Consider the following 25,055-nt stretch of genomic DNA (forward strand, 5'->3'; position numbering starts at 1 on the left):
GAGATAGGACCAAAATTCAGATACCTCAAAGGTTAAAGGATGTTGCTCATCGTTTTTTGGGAGGAGGGGAGGACTCATATGTTGAAGGTTGGCCAGTTTTTGTCTCTTTTTAAACTGAGAAATGGCAGACTAATAATTTAGGTTCTAAAGGAGGTTTTTAAAGAAGTGAGTTAAAGAAGTTTTTAAAACAAGTTGTGAGGGAGAGGGACATGATAAATGGGATACACGGAGGAAATGGTACGGGTAAGTGTATATATATATGCATCACCATATTGAATATGTACACAGAACTCTCTGATAAAGGCAATTGATTAAAAATATACATGTTAAGTAAAAAAAGAAATGATCTTTCATTGAGCTAAAATAATTATTTGATTTTTTGTTATTTTTAATTATTTAAATGATAATTTTTAATCAGGTAACTAAGTTCTTTTTTTTTCCTTTTTATTTTTATTGTTTTTTTTTTTTAAACTAAGAAGACTACTGAGTTCTTATGAGAAGAATGGCTCTTAAGAAATTGAAGGTGATACCAAAGGAAGGTTACTTATTACTTTTGGACTTTGATGATGAGGACGATGACATAAAAGTTTCAGAGGAGGCTCTTTCGGAAGGTATCGCATTTCCAGTATTAATTGTGTCCTGCAGTTCATTAGACTTTACCTAGTCACCTGAAATGGAAGAAGTCTTTGTTAAGAGTTTACATATACTTCATTTCTAATTTTACCTATATCTCTCTATTCCTATATACAAGGTTTTGCAGCACATAAACCTACTCTTGGAACTATATCAGCATATGTTGAGAGAGAAGAACTTTCTTAATTTCACCTCAAGAAAAGACATGAACATTGTTCGTATAATATGTTTGCCAAACATGAATTTATTTCATAAAACTTGCAAATAAATTATTTCCTTTCTTTTTCTATTATAACTTTTCCTTATTTACATTTCAAATATTATCCCCGTTTCTAGTTTCCACTCCAAAAAATCTCCTGTCCTCTCCCCTCTCCCCCATCTCCCCAACACATCATCTACCAATTCCTAACCCAGGTATTCCCCCATACTGGGGCATAGGATCTTTACAGGAACAAGTGTCTCTCCTCCCATTGATGCCTGACTAGTCCATCCTCTGCTACATAAGAAGCTGGAATCATATATCCCATTATTTGTTTTCATTGATTGGTGGTTTAATCCCATGGAATTGTGGGGTACTTGTTAGTTCATGTTGTTTTTTCTTCTAGGGGCCTGCAAACTCCTTAAGCTCCTTAGGTATTTTCTCCAGCTCCATAATTGGGGACCCTGTGCTAAGTCCAAAGGATGTCTGTGAACATCCACTTTTTTATTTGTCAGGCATTAGCAGATCCTCTCAGGAGACAACTATATCATTCTCCTGCACCCAATCCCTTGTTGGCATCTTCAGTAGATTTGGTGGTTGTATATGGGATGGATCCCCAAGTGAGGCAGTCTCTGTATTCTTTTATTCTCAGCTCCAATCTTTGTCTCTGTAACTCCCTCCATGATTATTTGGTTCCCCATTCTAAGAAGGAACGGCATATCCACACTTTGGTCTTCCTTCTTCAGTTTCATGGGTTTTGCACATTTTACCTTGGTTATTCTGAGCTTCAGGGATAATATCCACTCATCAATGTGTGAATATCATGTGTGTTTTTTGTGATTGGGTTAACTCTCTTAGGAAGATATCATCCAGATCCATCCATTTGTATAAAAATTTCATGAATTCATTGTTTTTAATAGCTGTGTAGTAATTCATTAAGTAAATGTGCCATATTTTCTATATACATTCCTCTAAAGAGAGTCATCTGGGTTCATTTCAGCTTCTTGTTATTATACAAAAGGCTGCTATGGACAAAGTGAAGCATGTTTCCTTATTACAAGTTTGAACTTCTGGGTATAACCTTATCAGTTTTATGAGGTCCCATTTGTCCATTTTTAATCTTATAGCACAAGACATTGGTAGTATTTTTTTTCAAGAATATCCCCCCTTTGCCCATGTATTCCAGGCTATTCCCCACTTTCTCCTCTATAAGTTTCAGTGTCTCTGGTTTTATGTGCAGTCCCTTGATCGACTTAGACTTGAGCATTGCACAGGGGATGAGAATAGATCAATTTACATTCTCCTACATGCTAACTGCCAATTGAACCAACACCATTTGTTGAAAATGCTGTCTCCTTTCCACTAGATGGTTTTAGCTCCTTTGTCAAAGATCAAGTGACTAAAGGTTTATTTCTCTGACTTCAGTTCTATTTCATTTATCTACCTGTCTACCACTATACCTGTACCATGTAGTGTTTATCACAATTGCTTTGTAGTGCACTTTGAGGTCAGGCATGGTGATTCCACAAGAGGTTCTTTTATTGTTGGGAATAGTTTTTCCTATACCAGGTTTTTGTTTTTTGTTGTTGTTGTTGTTGTTGGTTTTTTGTTGTTGTTGTTGTTGTTGCTTGTTTGTTTTTTTCAAATTCCAGGAGAATTTGTAAATTGCCCTTTCTAACTCAGTAAAGAATTGAGTTGGAATTTTGATGGGGATTATATTGAATCTATAAACTACTTTTGGCAGAACAGCCATTTTTACTATATTAATCCTTCCAATCCATGAGCATGGGAGTTCTTTCCATGTTCTGAGATCTTGTTTCATTTCTTTCTTCAGAGACATGAAGTTTTTATCATATATATCTTTCACTTTCTAATTTAGAGTCACACCAAGCTATTTTATATTATTTGTGAGTATTGTGAAGGGTGAGTTTTCCCAAATTTCTTTCTCATCCTCTTTTTCCTTTGAGTAGAGAAAGGCCACTGATATGTTTGAGTTAATTTTATATTCACCTACTGCACTGAAGTCATATATATGGTTACGATTTCTCTGGTGCATTTTTGGGTCACTGATACATGCTATCATATATTCTGGAAATAGTGATATTTTGACTTCTTCCTTTCCAATTTGTATTCATTTGTTTTCCTTTTGTTGTCTAATTGCTCTGGTTAGGACTTCAACTACTATATTCAATAGGTATGAAGAAAGTGGGCAGCCTTGTCTAGTCCCTGATTTTAATGAGATTGTTTCATTTAGTTTAATGTTTCCTACTCGTTTGCTGTCTATTGTATTTTTTTTTTTTATGTTTAGATATGGGCCTTGAATTCCTGACCTTTCCTGGACTTTTATTATGAATGGGTGTTGTGTTTTGTCAAATGCTTTCTCAGCATCTAATGAGGTGATCATGTTGTTTTCGTCTTTGAGTTTGTTTCTATAGTGGATTAAGTTGACAAATTTCCATATATTAAACCATCCCTGCATTACAGGGATGAAGTCTACTTGACCATGATGGATGATCGTTTTGATGTATTCTTTTATTTGGTTTGCAGTGATTTTATTGAGTATTTTTGCTTCGAAATTCATAAGGGAAAATGGTCTGAAGTTTCCTTTCTTCATTGTGTTTTTGTATGGTTTGAATATAATTGTAATCTGGCTTCATAGAACAAATTCAATAGTGTTCCTTCTCTTTTGATTTTGCATATTAGTTTGAAGAATTTTGGTCTTAGGTCTCCATGTGTAAGACCCCGAAGATGGACCTCCTCTCAAGTCCAGTAAAGTCCCGGGATGAGCTGGCCAGCACCCCAATGACTTGAGAGAAATCGATACCTGATGCAAACTGCAAGAGTTTTTATTATCAGCTAGCTAAGGACAAACTCCTTCCACTGTGCAGGGCAGGGGCGTATGACTCTGAGATGTGACAGAAGAAGGTTTTTAATAGCTAGCTGAGGAATTGGGATGAGTTGGGAGGAGAGTTTGGAGGAGTTGGGAAGAGATGGGAGGAGTGTTCTTCTCTGCCCAGATGTCCTTGTCAAAACTCCAATTTTGAATCTCTAGCTGTAAGGCTCAGAAACCAAAAGGATTTTTGGTGGCTGTAGAGAACATAGAGTCTCTTTCTGGCTGTATTTTTATAAATCAGGGAAAACAATCTTGGAGAATGTCCAGGTGCTTTACCTTCCAGGGAGAAACGCTCTATGTTGTGGTCTCACATTTCCCACTCCTTCTAGTACATAGTTCTGATCTTATAAGTTAGAAAATTAAACCTCTGACCCAGCTGCCAAACAAAGCCAACATGAGGTCACAGCTTTAGGATATGTAAGATTGAGAACCTCAGAAGCCCATTGAATGAGACAAAAGAGCCTCTTGCCATTGGGAGGAGGGAGGGAGGGAGGTTCCTGTGCAGTGCCCACTGTGTGTGAGCAGTGCCAGGCCAGTGGGCCATGGCAGGCTGGATGCCAGAACTGGGCACATACTGGAGGTGTGGCAGCAGGGCTTGTGAGAATCATCAGGGAAAGTCCTTTTGATCTGAGTTCAAGTTTGCCAGAATGGTGGCACCAGACCAGGACAGGTACTCCTGTTTGAAATTTATGTGGCACCAAGATGGTTTCTGGTTCGTATGTTTTTTGTTTTTTTGTTTTTGTTTAAGTTTTTTATTGTGTTTCAACATTTCCAAGGCATCTTTTCTGACCAGTTGTAGGTCCTTCAAGTGAGCTAGTGGGAGTTCTGAAAAAGAAACATGAGGGTCAAACATTCCACCTGCTTCTGTTAAAGGGGGGGGGTCCCCAGTTGAGGAGTTCGAATGGTGTAAGTTTAAATTTCCCTGTGGTGTTCCATACTCAGAACAAGGTGAAGGGAAAAAGAGCTGCATAATCTTTTCTGCAGGTCTCTAAAACCAATTTAGTCAAGGTTTCTTTTAATGCTCTATTCATGTGTGTTTTTGAGCTTTACTAAAGTTTCTTTTATGAGTGTGGATGACATTGCATTTGGCGTATAAATGTTCAGAATTGGGAATTCATTTTGGCAAATTTTAACATTGATGAATATGAAGTGTCCCTCCTCTTTTTTTTTTTTTTGATAACTTTGGGTTGAAAGTCGAATTTATTTGATATTAGAATGGCTACTCCAACTTGTTTCTTTGTAACATTTCCTTGGATAATTGTTTTCCAGCCTTTTACTCTAAGGTAATATCTGTATTTGTCCCTGAGATTTGTTTCTAGTATGCTTGGTCTTGCTTAAACATCCTGTCTGTTATTCTATGTTTTTTTTTATTGGTGAATTGTGTCCGCTGATATTATGAGATATTAAGGAAAAGTAGTTGTTGCTTCCTGTTATTTTTGTTGTTAGAGTTGGAATGTGATTCATGTAGCTTTCTTCTTTTAGGTTTGCTTCAAGATCAATTTCTTGGTTTTTCTAGAGTGTAATTTCCCTCCTTATATTGGAGTTTTCCCATTATTACCCACTTGATGGGCTGGATTTGTTCGAGCATATTGTGTAGATATCGTTTTTTTTTTTTCACAGAATACCTTGTTTTCTCAATCTATTGTAAAATTTTTTGATGCATCTAGTAGCCTTGTCTGGCATTTCTTTTCCCTTAGGGTCTGTATGACATCTGCCCTGGATATTATGGCTTTCATAATCTCTGGGGATAAGTTAGGTATAGTTTTGATAGGATTTCCTTTATAAGTCACTTGACCATTTTCCCTTAGTGCTTTTAATATTCTTCTTTTTCTTTTCTTTTTTTTTTATTATGCATTTGGAGTTTTGATTTCTATATGATGGAAGAAATTTCTCTTGTGGTCCAAACTATTTGGAGTTTTGTAGGCTACTTGTATATTCATAGGCAACTCTTTCTTTAGGTTAGGGAAGTTTTCTTCTATAATTTTGTTGAATATATTCACTGTCCCTAAATTTGAAAAACTTACTTGTCATTGATACCTATTATCCTTAAGTTTTGTCATCTCCTTGTGTCCTGGATTTTCTCGGTGTAAATATTTCCTTTCTAAAATCTCTTCCAAAAATTTACATGGAGAGTTTTTCCAGATAAATTCAAATCGATAGTACTTTATTAACTATTACTTATATAGAATCCTTTCAAATGTTTCTGTTTTCTATTGTTAATACAGTAAAGAGCCCAGCATTTGATAAAAATGAGAATATATCGCCTCAAGCAGAAGCAGATGAAGATATGGGGTAACATTTTCAATATTTTTTGCCAGCTCAATAGATTACTTCATAAGTAGTGTTTGTATTACCTTCACTGGAGAAGTAGATTCAGGAAGATAGCAATACAAATCAGACACTGCTATATGTTGAGTTCAAGCCTAGCTTGAGGTCCTTCAGACCTTGTGATAACAAACACATAGCAACTAGTATAATATGACCACCTGCCTGAGATCTTCCAAGATATACACACAAAGAAAAGGAGAAAAATCATGAAAATAAGAGGGGGACCATCTGGCAAGAACAAGGGTCTCAGCAAGAGTGGGAGAGTAATGAATAAACTACTGTGGGTGTAAATGTATGAATTGGTAAAAGTAAAGGATACAAGATCACTTTGATACTCCACCATGTAATATATACATATATATATATATATATATATATATATATATACATACATACATACATATATAATATATATATCTACACATACATATACATATGTATATATATGTATATATATATATATATGACATTTGTTCTTAACCAAACATTATATATTTATTATAAATAATTAAAAGAAAGTTCTTTTTAAAGTTTTGTGTGGGTAAGAAAAATGCCTACCAGTCCACTATATTTCTTGCATTAATTTTTTTATTTTCCTTTCTTCACAGAGATGAAGTAGACAGTATGTTGGATAAATCTGAAGGTATGTGTTTTTGGAGGTATTTGCCTGTTTTTTAAAGAGGTCAGAAGAGGGCATCAGATTTCTAGACTGTATAGCAAAAGGGGATAATTTTGGGTTCACAGTAATTGTAGTTTCCTTTAAAACACATATGAGATAACTTCTCAGCAAACATTCAGAATGCAAGATTAGCTGAAGATGTAGCTCAGTGGTAAATCACCATTTAAAAGTGATGAGTTTCATCTTCAGTGGCAAAAATAAACAAACAAAAACAAACAAAGAAACAAAACAAAACAATAACAATAAAAACCCCAAAGAAACCAACAAATGCACCAAATTAACAAAAATCCTACCAAACAAGCAAAACACAGTTATAAGTCTTGCAAATGAAATGTTAGGTTGTCCAGTTTGCCAAATTAACTGCAAATTGTAAAATGAGCAAGAAACCCAGTTTGCTCTTGTAAGGAAACAAGCAAAACCAGCAATAAGCATTTTAGGAGCCTAAACTTAGGCATGATTAGAGAATAAAAAAAAATATACAGTGGCTACCACAAGAGAACAAACCTCTCAGAGGGGCTAGAGAGATGGCTGTTTTGGTAATGTGCTTTATTTGAAAGTATATAAATTAAGGAGGGGGTCTTAAATCGGCTTTAAAAATGCAGGCTGCAACCCAGTGAAAAGTAGTTGGAGACAGCTTGCTGGCTAGCCAGGCTAGTGGCATTGGTGAGCTGCAGATTCAGAGAGAACCTGTCTCATGTTTTAAATTTGGGCAGTCAGAGGTGGTTCATGCCATAATCCCAGCAGTTGGTAACCAGGGTGAGGTCCAGGACTACAACCCTGCCTTGAAAAAAAAAAAAAGGAAGTTGGAATGTGATTGAGAATGCAGCAAATGTCTATTTGTCGCCCTCTTATGCATACTTATACTGGAATGTATATACATCAGTTTTTTACAATACTCTTTATCTGATTTACACAATCCATTAAAATGATGGTTTTTGTCTTTTTGTTTTTTCTCTATGAGCAAATTGTCAATATTAAGAAAGTGTTATAATTTTGTAATCTCCACTGTATAGTACAAAGAAACATCTTTCAAGAAAAATGATCAGCACACCTTAAAAGACACAAAGGACAGGGATGGAAAGATGGCTTAGAAATTAAGAGCACTTGTTGTTCTTGGACAGAACCAAGTTTTAGTTCCTAGGACCCACACAATGGCTCAAAACCATTTTTAATTCTATATCCATGGGTTTTGGAATTCTCTTCTAGTTTCTATGTGCACCACACATGCATGTTTATAAACACAAACATGCAAAAACAAATTACTTAAATAAATAAAACAATTGAAAATTACAAACAACAGCACCTTCATCTGAAACAAAGTAGGAGAGTCTTGTTTGGGGTCCGTTTTATTTTAGCTTTCAAGTTAGTATTGTAAACTTGGAAAATGGAAAGCCTCTGGGTAGTAGTGGCAGCTAAAATACTACCTCCTTTTTGCTCTTCAATGACAGACGACTGATTGAGCCTTTCTCACCCTTAGTACACATGTGCAAACACTGCCAATCAGCAAGGGCCTTGGCTGAGATTGTTTTCCCGCTATCCAAACCCTGTTACCCAGTATGCTTTGTGGTAGTCATCAAGCCGAGTTCTTGTGGAAGCATGGTAGGGAGAAGTCTCAGTAGAGGTAGTCAATTGTCTGTTGAAAGATGATTAATACTGTTTGAGCTGGGGGCCTGTGTGGGGAAGAAGGTGGAGGGGTGGAGGTGTTACTTTAGGAGTAAGGAGAGGAGGTGACCCTCACTGGACTCAGGAAGGTACTGCTTCCAGGCTCACAATCAACTTTTCCCACTTAGTTCTCTGCTGAGAAAAACAGAGAACTTCGCTAAGGGCAGGGGTTTGAACAGAATTATCTTCTAACAGAAAGCAGGAAGGCCAGGGAATTGGAGACCCTGGAAGTCTTCTTGGGGCTTGGGGAGGTGAGGAGTGAGTAAATTGGAAGTCAGTTAGTGGAGCCAACAGACTAAAACCTTCTTTTAGCTGCTGCTGCCTGCCAGGAATTCATTAAAAACGAACTGAAAACCAGTCTTCATTTACCTCTACCTGTTGTTAAAATGGCAGATTCCCGAAATTTCTATGTATAGGCTCCAATTGCCTCAAAATACAGAGGCTCCTCTCAGCCTCAGAAGTGCTGGGACTTCAGACATAATTCAGGCCAGGTTGTTGTTATTTATTTGTTGTTTTGGTTTAGGACAGTAAGCTCTAACTCTATATCTCAGGATTGTCTGAAACCTCACCTGCAGCTTTGACTGGCCTTGAAACTGAAGTCCCCAGCCTTACAAATGTACCTGGGCCTGAGGAAATATGTGTTCTTTATTTTTTATATTTAAATTTTTGTTTGTTTGTTTGTTTGTTTGTTTGTTTTTTATTCCTTTTTTCCTTGTTGAAGATTGAAACCAGAGCTTCTTGCTGTAGCAGTAAAATATTTGTCCAGCCAGAAAAACTTTATATTTTAGATCTGCTTTAGATTTGTATTATGATGAAAAAAATTGAGGAGCTTGGTTATGATAAAAGCAACCATGATTTCATTTGGAGATTGAGATGCAAACACATTAACTCTAATTTATCAAAACCCTAGCAACAATGGGACCAAAATTTAGATCATCCTGTGATTGCATATAAACCCACTTGAAGTCACAGTTAAAGCCATCATATTAGGTGTGTGTGTGTGTGTGTGTGTGTGTGTGTGTGTGTGTGTGTTTATTTACATTTCAAATATTAGTCATTTCCTGGTTTCACCCCAGAAATTCCCTTTACCATTCCACCCTCCCTCTGCTTCTATGAGCATGTTCCCCCACCCACCAACACCCATGTCCCTGCTCTGGTATTTGCCTACACTGGGACACCAAACTTCACATGACCAAGGACCTCTCCTCTCACTGATGTTTGACAAGGACATCCTCTGCTATGTATTTAGCTGGAGCCATGGTCCCCCTCTTTGTTTGCTGGCTTCGTCCCTGAGTGCTCTGGGGGGAGGGGGGCGGTCTGCTTGGTTCATATTATTGTTCTTCCTGTAAGATTACAAACCCCTTCAGCTCCTTCAGTCCTTCCTCTAACTCCTCCACTGTGGACCCCATAATCAGTCTGATTGTTGGCTGTGAGCATGAGCCTCTGTTTTTGCCAACCTCTGGCAGAGCCCCTAAGGGCACAGCCTTATTAGGCTCCTTTCAGCAATCATTTGTTGGTATCCACAATAGTGACAGGGTCTGGTGTTTATATACGGGATGGATCCACAGGTGGGGCAGATTCTGAATGGTCGTTCCTTCAGTCTCTGGCCTGCACTTTGTCTCCATATTTCCTCCCAGTAGTATTTTGTTCCCCATTCTGAGAAGGACGGAAACATGCACACTTTTTTCTTCCTTCTTAAGGTTTATGTGGTCTGTGAATTACATTTTGGGTATTCTGAACTTTTAGGATAATATCCACTTATCAGTGAGTGCATACCATATTTTTTCCTTTGGGATTGTGTTACCTCATACAGGATGATATACTTTAGACCTATCCGTTTGCGTGTGAACTTCCTGAAGTCATTTTTTCTTTATGGTCACTATACATTTTTATCACTATTTCTCTATAATACAGCTTGAGGTCAGGGATGATTCCCCCTGAAGTTCTTTTAATGTTGTGAATAGTTTTACAATATCCTGGATTTTCGTTATTCTAAATGATTTTGCATATTGCTCTTTCTATCTTTATAAAGAATTAAGTTTGAATATTGATGGAGAGGGCATGGAATCAGAGCTTACTTATGGCAAGATAGACATTTTTACTAAATTATTTGGGACACCAATCTATGGCCATGGGAGATCTTTCCATCTTCTGAGAATTTCAATTCTATCTTCAGAGACATGAAGTTCTTGTCCTACAGAACTTTGACTTGCTTTTTTCGTGTCACACCAAGTTATTAAAATATGAGACTATTGTGAAGAGTGTTGCTTCCATAACTTCCTTTTCAGCCTGTTTATCCTTTGAGTAGAGGAAGGCTACTGATCTATATGAGTTAATTGTATATCCAATCACTTTGCTAAAGTTGTTTCTCAGGCTTAAGGGTTCTTTAGAGGATTTTTTGGGGGTCACTAAATATACTATCTTATTACCTATTAATAGTGATATTTTCATTTGTTCTTTTCCAATTTTTAACTTTTTGACCTCTTTTTGTTGTCTATTTAATCTGGCTAGAACTTCTAGTACTATAGTGAATAGGTAGGGAGAGAGTGGGAAGCCTTGTCATATATTAGTGGGATTGCATCGAGTTTCTCTCCATTTATTTTGATGTTGGATCCTGGTTTGCTACTATGTTTAGTTATGGGCCTTGCTTTCTGAATCTATCCAAGACTTCATCATGAAGGTGTGTTGATTTTTTTTAAATGATTCCTCAGCGTCTAATGAGATAATACTGTGTTTTTTTTCCTTGAGATTCTTTACATATTGGATTACATTGATGGATTCCCATATATTGAACCATTCCTGTATCCCTGGGATGAAGCCGCTTGATCATGAAGAATGATCATTTTGATGTGTTCTTGGATTGTGTTTAACAGGATGTTATTGAGTATTTTTGCATCAATATTTATAAGTTAAATTGGTCTGAAGTATCCTGTCTTCATTGGGTTTTTGTATGGTTTGGGTATAAGAGTAAATGTGGCTTCATAGAACAAATTAAGTAGTGTTCATTTTCTTTTGTTTTTGCATAATAGATTGAAGATTGTTGGTATTGGTGTTTCATTGAAAGCCTGATAGAAATCTGTACTAAACCCATCAGATACGGGGCTTTTTTTTTTTTTTGAGGGGGGAGCTCTTAATGACTGCTTCTATTTCTTTGGGGATTATGGGAGAGTTTACAGGGTTTATCTCAACCTGATTGAAATTTAGTACCTGACATCTGTCTAGATAATTGTCCAATTCATCCAGATTTTCCACTTTTCTAAGTTACAGGCTTATATAGTAGGATCTGATGATTTTTTTGGATTTACTAAGTATCTGTTGTTATGTCTCCCTTTTCATTACTGGTTTTGTTAATGTTGATATTTTCCCTGTGCCCTGTAATTAGTCTGGCTTATGTTTTATCTATCTTGTTGACTTTCTCAAAGGTCCAGCTCCTAGTTTGTTTGATTTTATGTTATAGTTCCTTTGTTTCCACTTGTTTGATTTCAGCCCTGAGTGTGATTAGTTCCTGCCTTCAACTCCTCTTGGGTGAATTTCCTTCCTGTTATTCAAGGGGTTTTAGGTGTGCTGTCAACCTACTACTGTATCTTCTCTCCAGTTTCTATTTAGAGGCATTCAGAGCTATGAGATTCCCTTTAACACTGCTTTAGTTGTGTTCCACAACTTTCGGTATGTAGTAACTTCATTTTTTTTTAAACTCTAAAAAGTCTTACATTTATTTATTTATTTTTTTTATTTCTTCCCTACCTGATTTATCACTGACTGGATTTTTGTTCACCTTCTACGTGTACATGGGTTTTCAATTATTTATATTATTATTTCAGATCAGCCTTAGTCCTTGGTGATTAGATAGGATGTATGAGATTATTTGGATATTTTTATATCTGTTGAGGCATGTTTTGTGACTGATTATATTGTTAATTTTGGAGAAGGCGTCATGAGGTGCTGAGCAGAATGGACAATTTTTGTTCTAAAATAAAATGTTCTATAGATATCAACTAATGTATTTGTTTCATAACTTCTGTTAGTTTAACTGTGTCTTTTTTTAATTTTTCTTTCCAGGATCTTTCCATTGATGAGGAGGGTTGTTGAAGTCTTCTGCTATTATTGTGTGTGGTGCAATGTGCATTTTGAGCTGTACTAAAGTTTCTTATATGAATATGGATGCCATTGCATTTGGACTATAAATGTTTAGAATTGAAAATTCATCTTGGTAAATTTTAACTTTGATGAATATGAAGTGCCACTCCTTGTCTTTTTTGATAACATTGGGTTGAAAGTCAAATTTATTTGATATTAGAATGGCTACTCCAAATTTGTTTCTTTGGAACATTTGCTTAGAAAATTGTTTTCCAGCCTTTTACTGTGAGGAAATATCTGTCTTTGTCCCTGAGGTTTGTTTCTGGTATGCTGGGTCTTGCTTACACATCCAGTCTGTTTGTCTATTTCTTTCTAATTGGTGAATAGAATATGGTGATATTAAGAGATACTAAGACAAAGTCTTTGTTTCTTCCTGTTATTTTTGTTGGAATTTTGTTCATGTAGCTATCTTCTTTTAGGTTTACTTCAAGATTAATATCTTGCTTTTGCTAGCATGTGATTTCCCTCCTTATATTGGAGTTTTCCCTTTATTATCCCTTGAAGGGTTTGGTTTGTTCAAAGATATTGTGTAAATATTGTTTTTTCACGGAATACCTTGTTTTCTCAATCTATGGTAAAATAGTTTTACTGCATATTATAGCTTTGGCTCTTATTTCTGCTCTCTTAGTGTCTGTATGATATCTACCGTGGATCTTATGGCTTTCATAGTCTCTGGGGAGAAGTTAGGTGTAATTCTGATAGGAATTCCTGTATATGTTACTTGACCATTTTACCTTACTGCTTGTAATATTCTTTCTTTGTTTTGTTCATTTGGTGCTTTGATTAATATATGATGGCAGGGATTTTTGTTTTTGTTGTTGTTTTTCTGGTCCAAACTATTTGGAGTTCTGCATGCTTCTTGTATGTTCATGGACATCTCTTTCATTAGGTTAGGAAAGGTTTCTTTTATAGTTTTGTTGAAGATATTCACTGGCCCTATAATTTGGAAATCTTACTTCTCATCTATACCTGTTATCCTTATGTTTTTTCTTCTCCTTGTGTCCTAGATTTCCTGGATGTACTTAATTTTAATTAATTTTTAAAATCTGTTTCAAAAACTCAAAATGGGCAGTTTTTCCAAAGAAATTCAAATTGATAGTACTTTATTAACTATTACTAATATTGCATACTTTCAAATGTTTACATTTTCTATTGTCAATACAGTAAATAACCCAGCAATTGGTAAAGATGAAAATATATCGCCTCAAGTAAAAGGAGATGAAGACATGGGGTAATATTTTCAATTCTTTTTCTTTTTTTCTCTTTTTTTTTCTTTCTTTTTTTTTTGCCAGTTCAATAAAGTACTTCAAAAGTAGTGTTTGTGTTACCTTCACTGGAAAACTAGATTCAGGAAGATCAGCATTTCAATGTCAGATGCTGATATATGTTAAGTTCAAGCCCAGCTTGGGATCCTTTAGACTTTGTGATCACAAACACATAGGAACTCATACAATAGGACCACCTGCATGTGATCTTTGACACACTCAAAGAAAAGGAGAAACATCATAAAAATAAGTAGGGGACTATCTGGGGGAAAAAAGGGTCTTGGCAATTGTGGGAGAGTTATGAATAAACTCCTTGTGGGGTGTAAACGTATGAATTGTTAAAAGTAAATAATTCAAGTTCAATTTGGTAGTCCACCATATATTTTATATGCATATGACATTTGTTCCAAACCAAACATTATATATTTATTATAAAAAATTAAAGAAGGTTCTGTGTAAAGTTTTGTGTGTGGTAAAAAAAAATGGCCTACCAGTCTACTATATTTTTGCTTTAATTTTTTATTGTTCTGTCTTCACAGACATGAAGTAGGCAGTATGTTGGATAAATCTGGAGGTATGTGTTTTAGAAATATTTCCCTGTTTCTTGAAGAGGCCAAACGAGGGAAACAGATCTCTATAGAACCTATAGCATAGGGGGATAATTGTAGGCTTCACAGAAATTATAGTTTTCGTTAAAAAATACACACAGATAACTTCTCATCCAACATTCAAAACTAAAGATTAACTAAAGATGTAGCTCAGTGGTAAAGCACCATTAAAAGTTATAAATTTCATCTTCAGTGGTGAAAACAAAAACAAAAACAGAAAACCAGCAAAAAAAAAACAAACCCAGCAAATTAAAAAAAAAAAAAAAAAAAAAAAAGCACCAAAGAAACAAAACACAGCAATAAGACTAGTAAATGAAATGTCAGTTCGTCCAGTGTGCCAAATTAGCTGCAAATTGTAAAGTGAGCAAGAAAACCAATTTGCTGTTGTAAGGAAACAAGCAAAACCACCACTAAGCATTTTAGGAGCCTAAACTTAGCCATGATTAGAGAAATAGAAAAAGAAACCAAACAAACAAAAAACAAACAAACAAAAAATTGCAGTGTCTATAGCAACAGAACAAACCTTGAAGAGTGGCTAGAGAGATGGCTGTTTTAGTAAAATGTTTTTCTTGAAAATAAAAGTGGGGGCCTAGAATCCACTTCTAAAATGCAGGCTGCCAACCAGTGCTGAGTAGGTGGAGACAGCTTGCTGGCTAGCCGAGGTAGTGGCATTGGTTAGCTGCATATTCAGAGAGAACCTATCTCAAGTTTTAAGTTGGGTCAGTCAGTGGTGGCACATGCCTTAATCCCAGACGTTGGGAGGCAGAGGCAGGGAGATTTTTGATTTTGATGCCACCCTGGTATACAGGGTGAGTTCCTGGTTAACCAGAGCTATACAGATAAACCCTGACTTGAAAAAAAAAACTGAAAATGAAAAAGAAATTTGGAATATAATTGAGAATAAAACAGATGTCTATATCTGGCCTCCTTATGCACCCATATACTGAAATGTATACACTCCATTTTTATCCTGAAACTATTTATGATTTACACAATCCATTAAAATTATGTTTTTTTTGTTGCTGTTTTGTTTGTTTGTTTGTTTGTTTTTCTGTTTCTGGAAATAGACAACATTAACAAAGTCATTTTTTATACTCTCCATTATATAGTAAAATTAAACATCTATCGTGAGAAATGGTCCAGCACACCTTAAAACACACACAGGATAGGAATGGAAAGATGGCTTAGAAATTAAGAACACTTGTTGCTTTTGTACAGAACCAAGGTTTAGTTCCTGGAACCCACATAATTCTCAAAATCATTTTTAATTCTAGATCCAGGGATTTTGGCATCCTATTCTAGTTTCTAGGGGAACTAGTCATACATGTTATATAAATACAAACATGCAAAAACACTTTAGTTTAAAAAAAAAAAACAAAAAAAAAAGAAACAAAAAAACAAAACAAACAAACAAACAAAAAAAAACAATTTAGAGTTACACAGAACAGTCCCTTCATCTGAAACAAAGTAGGAGAGTCGTCTTTGGAGTTCATTTTATTTTAACTTTCAAGTTAGAATTGCAAACTTAGAAAATGGAAAGCCTCTGGGTAGTAGTGGAAGTTAAAATACTACCCGCTTTTTGAAGCTTTAATCACAGATGACTGAAAGAGCCTCTCTTACCCTTAGTACTCATGTGCAAACACAGCCAATCAGCAATGGGCTTGGCTGAGATTATTTTCCTGCTGTTCAAACCCTGTTACCCAGTATGGTGGCTACAAAGAGTTCTTGAGGAAGCAAAATTCTTGAGGAATCATGGTAGGATGAAGTCTCAGTGGAGGTAGTCAATTGTCTGTTGGTTAATCCTGGTTCAGCTAGGGGTCTGGGTGGGGATGAAGGTGGAGTTTTGGAGGTGTTTCTTCAGGAGTAATGAGATTAGGTGACCCTCACTGGACTCAGGAAGTTGCTACTTCCAGGTTCACAATCGACCTTTCCCACTTAGGCCTCTGCTGAGAAAAACTGAGAACTTCACTGTAAGTGCAAGAGTTTGAACAGACTAGCTCCTAGCAGAAATCAGGAAGGCCAAGGAAATGGAGACCCTGAAAGTATTCTTGGGGACAGGGGATGTGAGGTGTGAGTAAACTGGACTTCACTTAGTGGATGAAACAGACAAAACCCTCTTCTGTGCAACTGCTTCCCACCAGGAATTTATTAAAAAGAAACTGAAGACCAGTCTACATTTTAACGTGTTGTGAAAATGCCACATTGCCGAAATTTCTATATATAGGTTCCAAACTGCCTCAAATACTAGAGGCTTCTCTCAGCCTCAGAAGTGCTGGGAATTCAGACATAATTCAGACCAGGCTGTCTTTATTTATTTGTTGTTTTGGTTTAGGAAAGTAACCTCTAGCTCTATATCTCAGGATTGTCTGAAACCTCAATTGCAGCCTGGACTGGCCTTGTACCTGAAGTCCTCAGCCTCAGAAATGTAATGGGGCCCGAGGAATCATGCCTTCTTTATTTTTTATATCTAAATTTTGGGGGTTTTTATTTTTCATTCCTGAAGATTGAAACCAGAGCTTCTTGCTGTAGCAGTAAAATATTTGTCCAGCCAGGAAGAATTTTATATTTAAGATTTGTCTTAGATTTGTATTGTGATGAAAAAGGTTGAGGAGCTTGGTTGTGATAAGAGCAACTATGATTTTATTTGGAGATTGAGATGCAGACACATTTACTCTAATTTATCAAAAAACTAGCAGGAATGGGAAAAATTTAGATCATCCTGTGATTAGATGTAAACCCACCTGAAGACACAGTTAAAGCCATCTGTGTGTGTGTGTGTGTGTGTGTGTGTGTGTGTGTGTGTGTGTGTGTGTATTTATTTACATTTCAAATATCAGCCATTTCCTGGTTTAATCCCAGGAAATCCCTATTCCATTTGACACTTGCTTTGTTTCTATGAGCCTGTTCACTCACCCACATACTCCACCTCCCTACCCTGGCATTTGCCTACACTGGGGCATGGAGCTTTCACAGGACCAAGGACCTCTCCTCCCACTGATGTCTGACAATACCATCCTCTGCTCTATATGCCGCTAGAGTCATGGGTGCCCCTCTTTGTTTGGTGGCTTAGTCCCTGAGTGCTCTGGTCTGTCTGCTCGGTTCATATTGTTGTTCTTCCTGTAAGGTTGCAAACCCCTTCAGCTCCTTCAGTTCTTCCTCTAACTGCTCCCCTGGGGACCCCATGATCAGTCTGATTGTTGGCTGTGAGCATCAGCCTCTGTTCTTGCCAAGCCCTGGCAGAGCCTCTCAGGAGACAGTCATATTATGCTCCTATCAGCAAGCACTTGTTGGTATCCACAATAGTGACTGTGCCTGGTTTCTGTATATGGGATGGATCCAAAGGTTGGACAGAATCTGGATGGTCATTCCTTAAGTCTCTGCCCTGATCTCCACATTTCCTATCAGGAATATTATGTTCCCCATTCTAAGAAGGACTGAAACACCTACACTTTTGTCTTCCTTCTTCTTCAGCTTCATGTGGTCTGTGAATTACATTTTGGGTATTCTGAGCTTTTAGGATAATATCCACTTATCAGTGAGTGCATACCATGTTTTTTTTTCCTTTGAGATCACACAGGATGATATATTTTAGATCTCTCCATTTCATGAAGGCATTGTCTCTGTACCATTACCATACATTTTTTTAATCACTATTTCTGCATAATACAGCTTAAGGTCAGGGATGATTCCCCCTGAAGTTCTTTTATTGTTGAGAATAGTTTTGGGATATTCTGGAGTTTTGATATTCCGAATGGTTTTGCATATTGCTCTTTCTGTCTCTACGAAGAATTGAGTTTAAATTTTGATGGAGAGTGCATGGAATCTGCAGATTGCTTTTGGGAAGACAGCCATTTTTACTAACTTAATCTATGACCATGGGAGACCTTTCCATCTTCTGAGATTTTTCAGTTTCTTTCTTCAGAGACTTGAAGTTCTTGTCATAGAAATCTTTCACCTGCTTGGTTTGAGTCACATCAAGGAACTATAATTTGTGACTTTTGAAAGGTGTTGTTTCCATAATTGCCTTTCATCCTGTTTATCTTTTGAGTAGAAGAAAGGTACTGTTTTGTTTGAGTTAATTGTATATCTAGCCACTTTGCTGAAGTTGTTTTTCAGGTTTATGGGTTCTCTGATGGAATTTTTGTGGTCACTTAAGTATACTATTTTATTATCTGCTAATAGTGATATTTTGATTTATTCCTTTCCAATTTTTATTCCTTTGACCAATTTTTGTTTTCTAGTTGCTCTGTCTAGAACTTGTAGTACTATAGTGAATTGGTAGGGAAAGAGTAAGAAGCCTTGTCTAGTCCTGTCTTGTCTTATTTTAGTGGGATTGCATCAAGTTTCTTTCCATTTAATTTGATGTTGGCTTCTGGTTTGCTTCTATATTTAGGTATGTGCTTAAAATTCTTAATCTATCCAAGACTATTATCATGAAGGTTTGTTGATTTTTTTTCAAATAATTTCTCTTCATCTAGTGAGAACTGTGTGTGAATTTGCTTCAATATATGTGTGCATGTTTGGATGTGTGTGTCTGTGTGTGTGTGACAGATACATATATATGTATCTGATGAATCCGATTGTTTCATAACTTCTCATTAGTTTCACAGTGTCTCTTTTTCATTTCTTTTTTTCCAGGACCTCTGCGTTGCTCAGAGTGGGGTGTTGAAGTTTCTCACTATTATTATATGGGGTACAATATGTACTTTGAGTTCTAGTAAAATTTCTTTATGAATTTGGTTGCCCTTGTATTTGGAGCATAGATATTCAGAATTGTGAGTTCATCTTTGATGAATTATCCTTTGATAAGCATGAAGTAACATTACTTACCTTAAAAAAAAAAAAGTACTTTGTGAACCTCCTCTTTTCACAGTAGGCCCTCTTGACTACTGAGCCTTTTTTGTAACAGCTTTGAAGGAATTTTAAAAGGAAAAAAAATAGATGTAAACATTTTCACAGTTCCATGTACTCATAGCTAAGTGATATGTATACAAAATTCTGTACATGAAACATATTTTCATTGATCCAGTGCTAATTTTATATTAAGTCAGTTTCTTTTCTAGGAGTCTTCTGTGCTTCCTTCTTTATATGGCACAGTGCAAAACTGAATTCTTTAATGTAACCCTTATAACTTATTTTTAAATTTTATGTTATGGTTATTTTTTTTTTCTTTCACGTGTGTATGTGCACAACTAGTGTGTCTTGTACCTGAGGAAGCCAGATGAAGGCCTTGAATCCCCTGAAACTGAAGTTATAGGTAGTGAGCCACCTTGTGTGTTTTGGTACTCCAATCTCAGAAAGCTGGAAGGGAACCAGTGCTCTTAACTGCTGAATCATCTCTCCAATCCCTTCATTGTTTTTTTTTTTTTTTTATGAAATGAATTATGTAACTGTAAGTGGAAGACAACTTACTAAACAATGAGAGAATGATACTCAGATTCTAAAGTATCTGTTTTAAATTATATGTAACTGAATGCTAAGTGAGCTTTCTCAGAAGACAGTAACTTGTCTTTGAGATATGGTGTCATTATGTAGTTCAGGCTGGCCTGCATTTTCCTATTTAACCTATGCAGTCTTTACACTGGAAATCTCCTGCTTAAGCTTCCAATACTAGGATCATACACACACAAAAAAACATCTTTACATGGCTTACTAAACAATGCTCCTAATACCTATTTTTGGACTTATTTATGTGTATTAGTGTTTTGCTTACAGTTATATATGTGCACCACATGTGTACCTGTTTTTCAGATATCAGTTGATTATTTCAGATACCTGGAACTGGAGTCAGATAGTTGTGAGCCACCATATGAGTGCTAGACACCAAACCTATGTCCTTTGCAAAGAACAGGAAGTACTCTTAACTGCTGAGCCATATCTCTACCCCCATGAAACAATATTATATTTTTAAAAAATAATATTTTGCTTCTTTCAAGTTACCCATTTTACCAAATTATTTTTTTTCAACTGAAGGATTTGCTCTATTTAGAGGAGGCAGAATAATCATTTAATAATCTGATTTTGTCTAGTACTATGGATGGTGAGAATATTAAACATGTACACCGAAATATAGCTTCATCCTAGTTACTGAAAGCTAACTGTGCATGCTAGAAAGGTACTAAACATTTTCTGAAGCATTACAATTTTCATGAACTGCAGCAGTTACTGATCAAAAGTTCCTACCATAATTTTCTTCAAGTGTTTTTTTAAAGGATATGTTCTGAAATATAATTACCAATTCACTTTAGAAATAATTTTATTTTGATTAAAAAAAAACTTGAAGATCATTGTTTTAAACATAGATTTTAACATTTTTATCTATTTTTATTTATATAGGTATTTTGCCTATAAGTATGTCTGTGAGTCATATACATATGTACCTGGTGCATGCAGAATTTAGAACAGGGCATCACATCCCCTGGAACTGGAGTTGGAGGTATTTGTGCACATTATGTAGGTGCTAGGAATCAAACGCAGGTTTGATTCTGACAGGGTCTCATTTGTAGCTCTGTCTGTCCTGGAACTCAGTATATTGACCAGCTTAACCTGGAATACACAAATATCTCTCTGCCTTTTCCTCCAGAATACTAGGATTAACATGGGAACCAATATGACCGGTTGCCCTCTTATTTTAATTGAATATTTTAAACAATGGGTCTAACAGTTCCACAGTCAAGTTTGTTCTTTCAGTTGCATCATCTTTTTTAGATTTGGAAAAGAATTAGCCTTTATTAAAAGTGTTTCCTTATGAAGAATTAAGTATACTTTTGATCCTTTGTTTTGTGCATTTGTTCTTTTGAAAACTGTTCTTGAAGCTCAAAATTATTTTCCTTACAGAAATTAAAATTCAGATAAGATTAGATATTTCTTATCCAAAATACATGGACTGTTTTTTTCTATGTTGTGGAACATTTCTGTAGACTTTACAGGTTGAACATCCTTCATCTGAACATACCAAACCCTAAGTATTCTAAAGTATGAAGCATGTTTGTGATATCTATCATTTAATTTTAAGTTTCCATAGCATTATTGAATGAAATTTATCTATATCTATTTTTACTTGAATACATGGAATCATCTAATTTTTCTTCAAAATGACTCTTTATTTTTAATATAGATGACATTTATAAGACGCTTCACATAAAGAGAAAATGGATGGAAACTTATGTCAAAGAATCTTTCAAAGGCAGCAACCAGAAATTAGAAAGATTTTGCAAAACGAACGAACGAGAGAGGTAGAGTTGTTATATTTGTAGGGTCAAATGTGTATCATTTTAAAAATTATATGTGGCTGCAGTTTAAAAAAATTATATCATGTCTGATTCTTTAGTAAAAATGTGTGGCTTTGATTTTGTCTAAACAGTTAACCCTATAACATCATGCCTTCAAGCAAACTAAATCTAATTCATAGAAATCTATGAAAATTTTATTTTCTGCTTTAAGTCAATGTTAATGAGATTTAAATTTTAATTTACATTCATTGTGGAAATACAGAAGTCTTGCACATAGTCTTAGGAATGTAATTTATGGATTATTATGTTTAACAATATTCAAAAGGAACAACTACAATTACATATGCAGACAATTTGTATATTTTAGTTGACATGTTTTGCACTGTCTTTACTAAGGCAATGTATGAAAAATAAATTAGAACTTATATTTGGTAGAAAATAATGAAAAAAAAACCACATTGAAATATAATTAAATTTTGTACATGTATATATATATATATATATATATATATATATATATATATATATATATGTGTGTGTGTGTGTGTGTGTGTGTGTGTGTGTGTGTTACGTGTGTGTTGTGTGTGTTTATATTTCTTTAATTTTGAAAAGCTAAAACGTAAATGAAAACCTCTCTGATAATATGTTAGCGGAAAAATCTATAATGATTTCCCATTAGATATTTTATACTGCTATTTTTCTTTTTATAGTATGAAATGTTCAATTGAATTTGTTCTGAGTGTTCATTTTCATATTGGTATGAAATGTGCCTGCTTTTGTTACTGTGCTTTACAGGAAGAACATCAACAACAAATTTTGTGAGCAGTATATAACTACATTTCAGAAGTCTGATATGGATGTACAGAAATTCAATGAAGAAAAAGAAAAATCAGTGGTTGGTACCATAAAAAAAACTTAATATTTAACCTAGTATTACTAAGTAGGAATGGAACAACTAGCCTTGAGTTGAGCATATGAAACTAAATTAAGTTCCATTATCTATCTATCCTTGCTTCTGTTCTAGTCTTACTGAGATATAAACTATTGATTGCATACTATATCAATGAAAACGACTAGGCATTTTATGGTATACCAGATCATAAATTTTCAAGAGGCAGACATTTGCAGAAAGATCAAGAGATGATTACCAGTGACTACAAAAAAAAAAAAAACAAAAAAAAAACAAACAAAAAAACCACAATATATCAGAGTTCAAAGAAGAGAGAAAGCTTATTTATTGGTTTCACCTGGACTCTGTTGTTTATATTAAAAAACCAACTCAATTTGGTAAATCAGTTCTTACAGTCCTAAATTTAGTAAAGATTTAGTAACAACAGAGGATGGAAACAAACAATCTCAACAGCCCTGGAAGAATTTTCCTGTGGAAGAATATCAGCAAACAATTTTAGATCACGTCTCCATTACTCTACCTGTAGAGTCATCACCTGGTTTCCAAGTAAGATCTGAGACAACGATAATCATATTAACTATTTTATTTTATTTACTGGTTAATAGTTTGGAAAGTATTCAATTTGAAAGGAACAGCAAATTCATTCTTGCCTCAGAAGGCATTGAGGAACCTGCCATTATGAGTCAGTTCTGGAAAGAGATAGGAACTAAAGATAAGTAATAAATACTCCAATTGAAGACAGTTTTTAAACATTGGACTCTGGATGACATTTCAAGGGAAAGTGATCATCCCTGTAAATAAGGAGTCTAAAGACAGAACAGCAGGGTACTTCAAAATTTGTAATTCTGCATATGGCAGCTGGTGAGAGGGAGCCAGTAAAGGAAGAGAACCACTGGTAGAAAGAAAACTACCATGAGTGAAGGAAAGTTTTAAAGAAGAAAAGATCCCTAAATGTGTCATATGCTGCATGTGGGCCCAATAAGATTGATTTACAGGGCTGGAAGATGGTTTAATTGGTAATCTTTCTCCCGTGTAGGCATGGAGACCCCAGCTTATATTCCCTGCATTGGGATGAATGCCCACACCACCACCAACAACAACAAAATAAACAACAACAAACTAGCAACACTAAAAACAAACCACCACCACAACAACAAAAAAAAGTTGGTGTGGTTGTGAGCATTTTAAAACAACCAATCTCAGATTTAGTTCAGAGAAAAGAAGATCTCCAGATCTTTGTAGCCAGCAGGTGTAGCATAAATGATGAGCTCTAGGTTTAGTGAGATTCTGTCTCTGAAACAGTACTGTGAAATCAAAGATGACACCCAATATTAACCCTTTGTCTCCAAATGTATGCAGGTGCACTTTTTTTAAAGATAAGCATTGCAAATTAGAGGTAATTTTACTTAATTATGATGATTTGAGTGCAAATGTGAGGTAAAAAATTGATCACAGTGAATAAAGGGCAAAACAGGATTGTAGTAGCCCAAGGTGAAAAGGTGTAAAGGGCTTGTCTTAATTTTTTTTTAATGCAAATTATCATGGTTGTGCGCAACCCTAAAGAATACAATGAGAACTTTATGTTACTACTTCTATATGTTGCTTGAGATTGGAATCTAGAGAAAACCAATCTAAGCTTCCAAGACTAGGATTTTACCGAGTTCATGTATACATGGTGCATGCCTATAAACATAAGAACTTGGGAGGCTAAGGCCAGTCTGTGCATTATGAAAAACTCTTTCACATTAAAAAAAATTCCTACCCCACAATTGGTAGCATAATGTTATTTCATATTATTGTAAATATATATATATATTTAGTCAAAATAGTTGTTAAAATTTTAAATCAGTTGGAAAACTATTCCTTTTAACTTTCATATAGAATTATTTTTGCTCACATAAATGTTTTAGTATTAGATATACATTTAGTGTTTTATTGTTAGACTGCCATGCATGTTGCATGGCAGTAACAACAAAAATAAACAGAATTGTTATACTAATGTTTTCCTTTTACATTTGTAGAATAGTTGTCAAAAAGAACAACAAGCATTGAAACTGTCCAAATGTAGTCAGAACCAGACCCTGGAAGCAGTTAAAGAAATGCATGAGAAGTCCATGGAGGTATGTTGCACATGGTCCATAAAATGACCTTAGGAATCTAAATATGTTTTAATAATCATAAAGTTTTAACTACTTATTATTTTGAATTATTTCTTACTGAAATGACTGCTATTATCCATAAAATCCTAATGGCTTTGTATGAATTATTAAAGATATAAAATGATAAAATGGGAATTTGACCTCAGATGTACCTCATACTTTAATAACACTATAATTATCCTGCTTTATTAAACATAACCCTAACACTAACCCTAATCCTAATCCTGACCTTAACCTTTACCCTATACATCATCTGCACAGAATCTTTCATATTTGTATCATGGGTAATTTATTTAATAAGAGGTACTTTTCTGTTTTAGGTTTTGATGAACTTGGGGACCAAGAACTAA

At 35.2% G+C, this 25,055-nt stretch overlaps 1 protein-coding gene across 1 annotated transcript; it reads left to right on the forward strand.

The window, feature by feature from the left end:
* The first annotated feature begins 493 nt into the window (after nt 1–493).
* Nucleotides 494–25,055, forward strand: Gm20920 (predicted gene, 20920). The gene is made up of 9 exons (XM_017318760.1): nt 494–611; nt 5,951–6,017; nt 6,662–6,696; nt 13,696–13,762; nt 14,336–14,370; nt 21,522–21,639; nt 22,432–22,531; nt 24,568–24,666; nt 25,026–25,055. The coding sequence occupies exons 1-9, from the start codon at nt 494–496 to the stop codon at nt 25,053–25,055; spliced, it is 669 nt and encodes a 222-aa protein (XP_017174249.1).

Source organism: Mus musculus, chromosome Y (genome assembly GCF_000001635.26).
Source record: "Mus musculus strain C57BL/6J chromosome Y, GRCm38.p6 C57BL/6J".
In the NCBI taxonomy this organism is placed as follows: domain Eukaryota; kingdom Metazoa; phylum Chordata; class Mammalia; order Rodentia; family Muridae; genus Mus; species Mus musculus.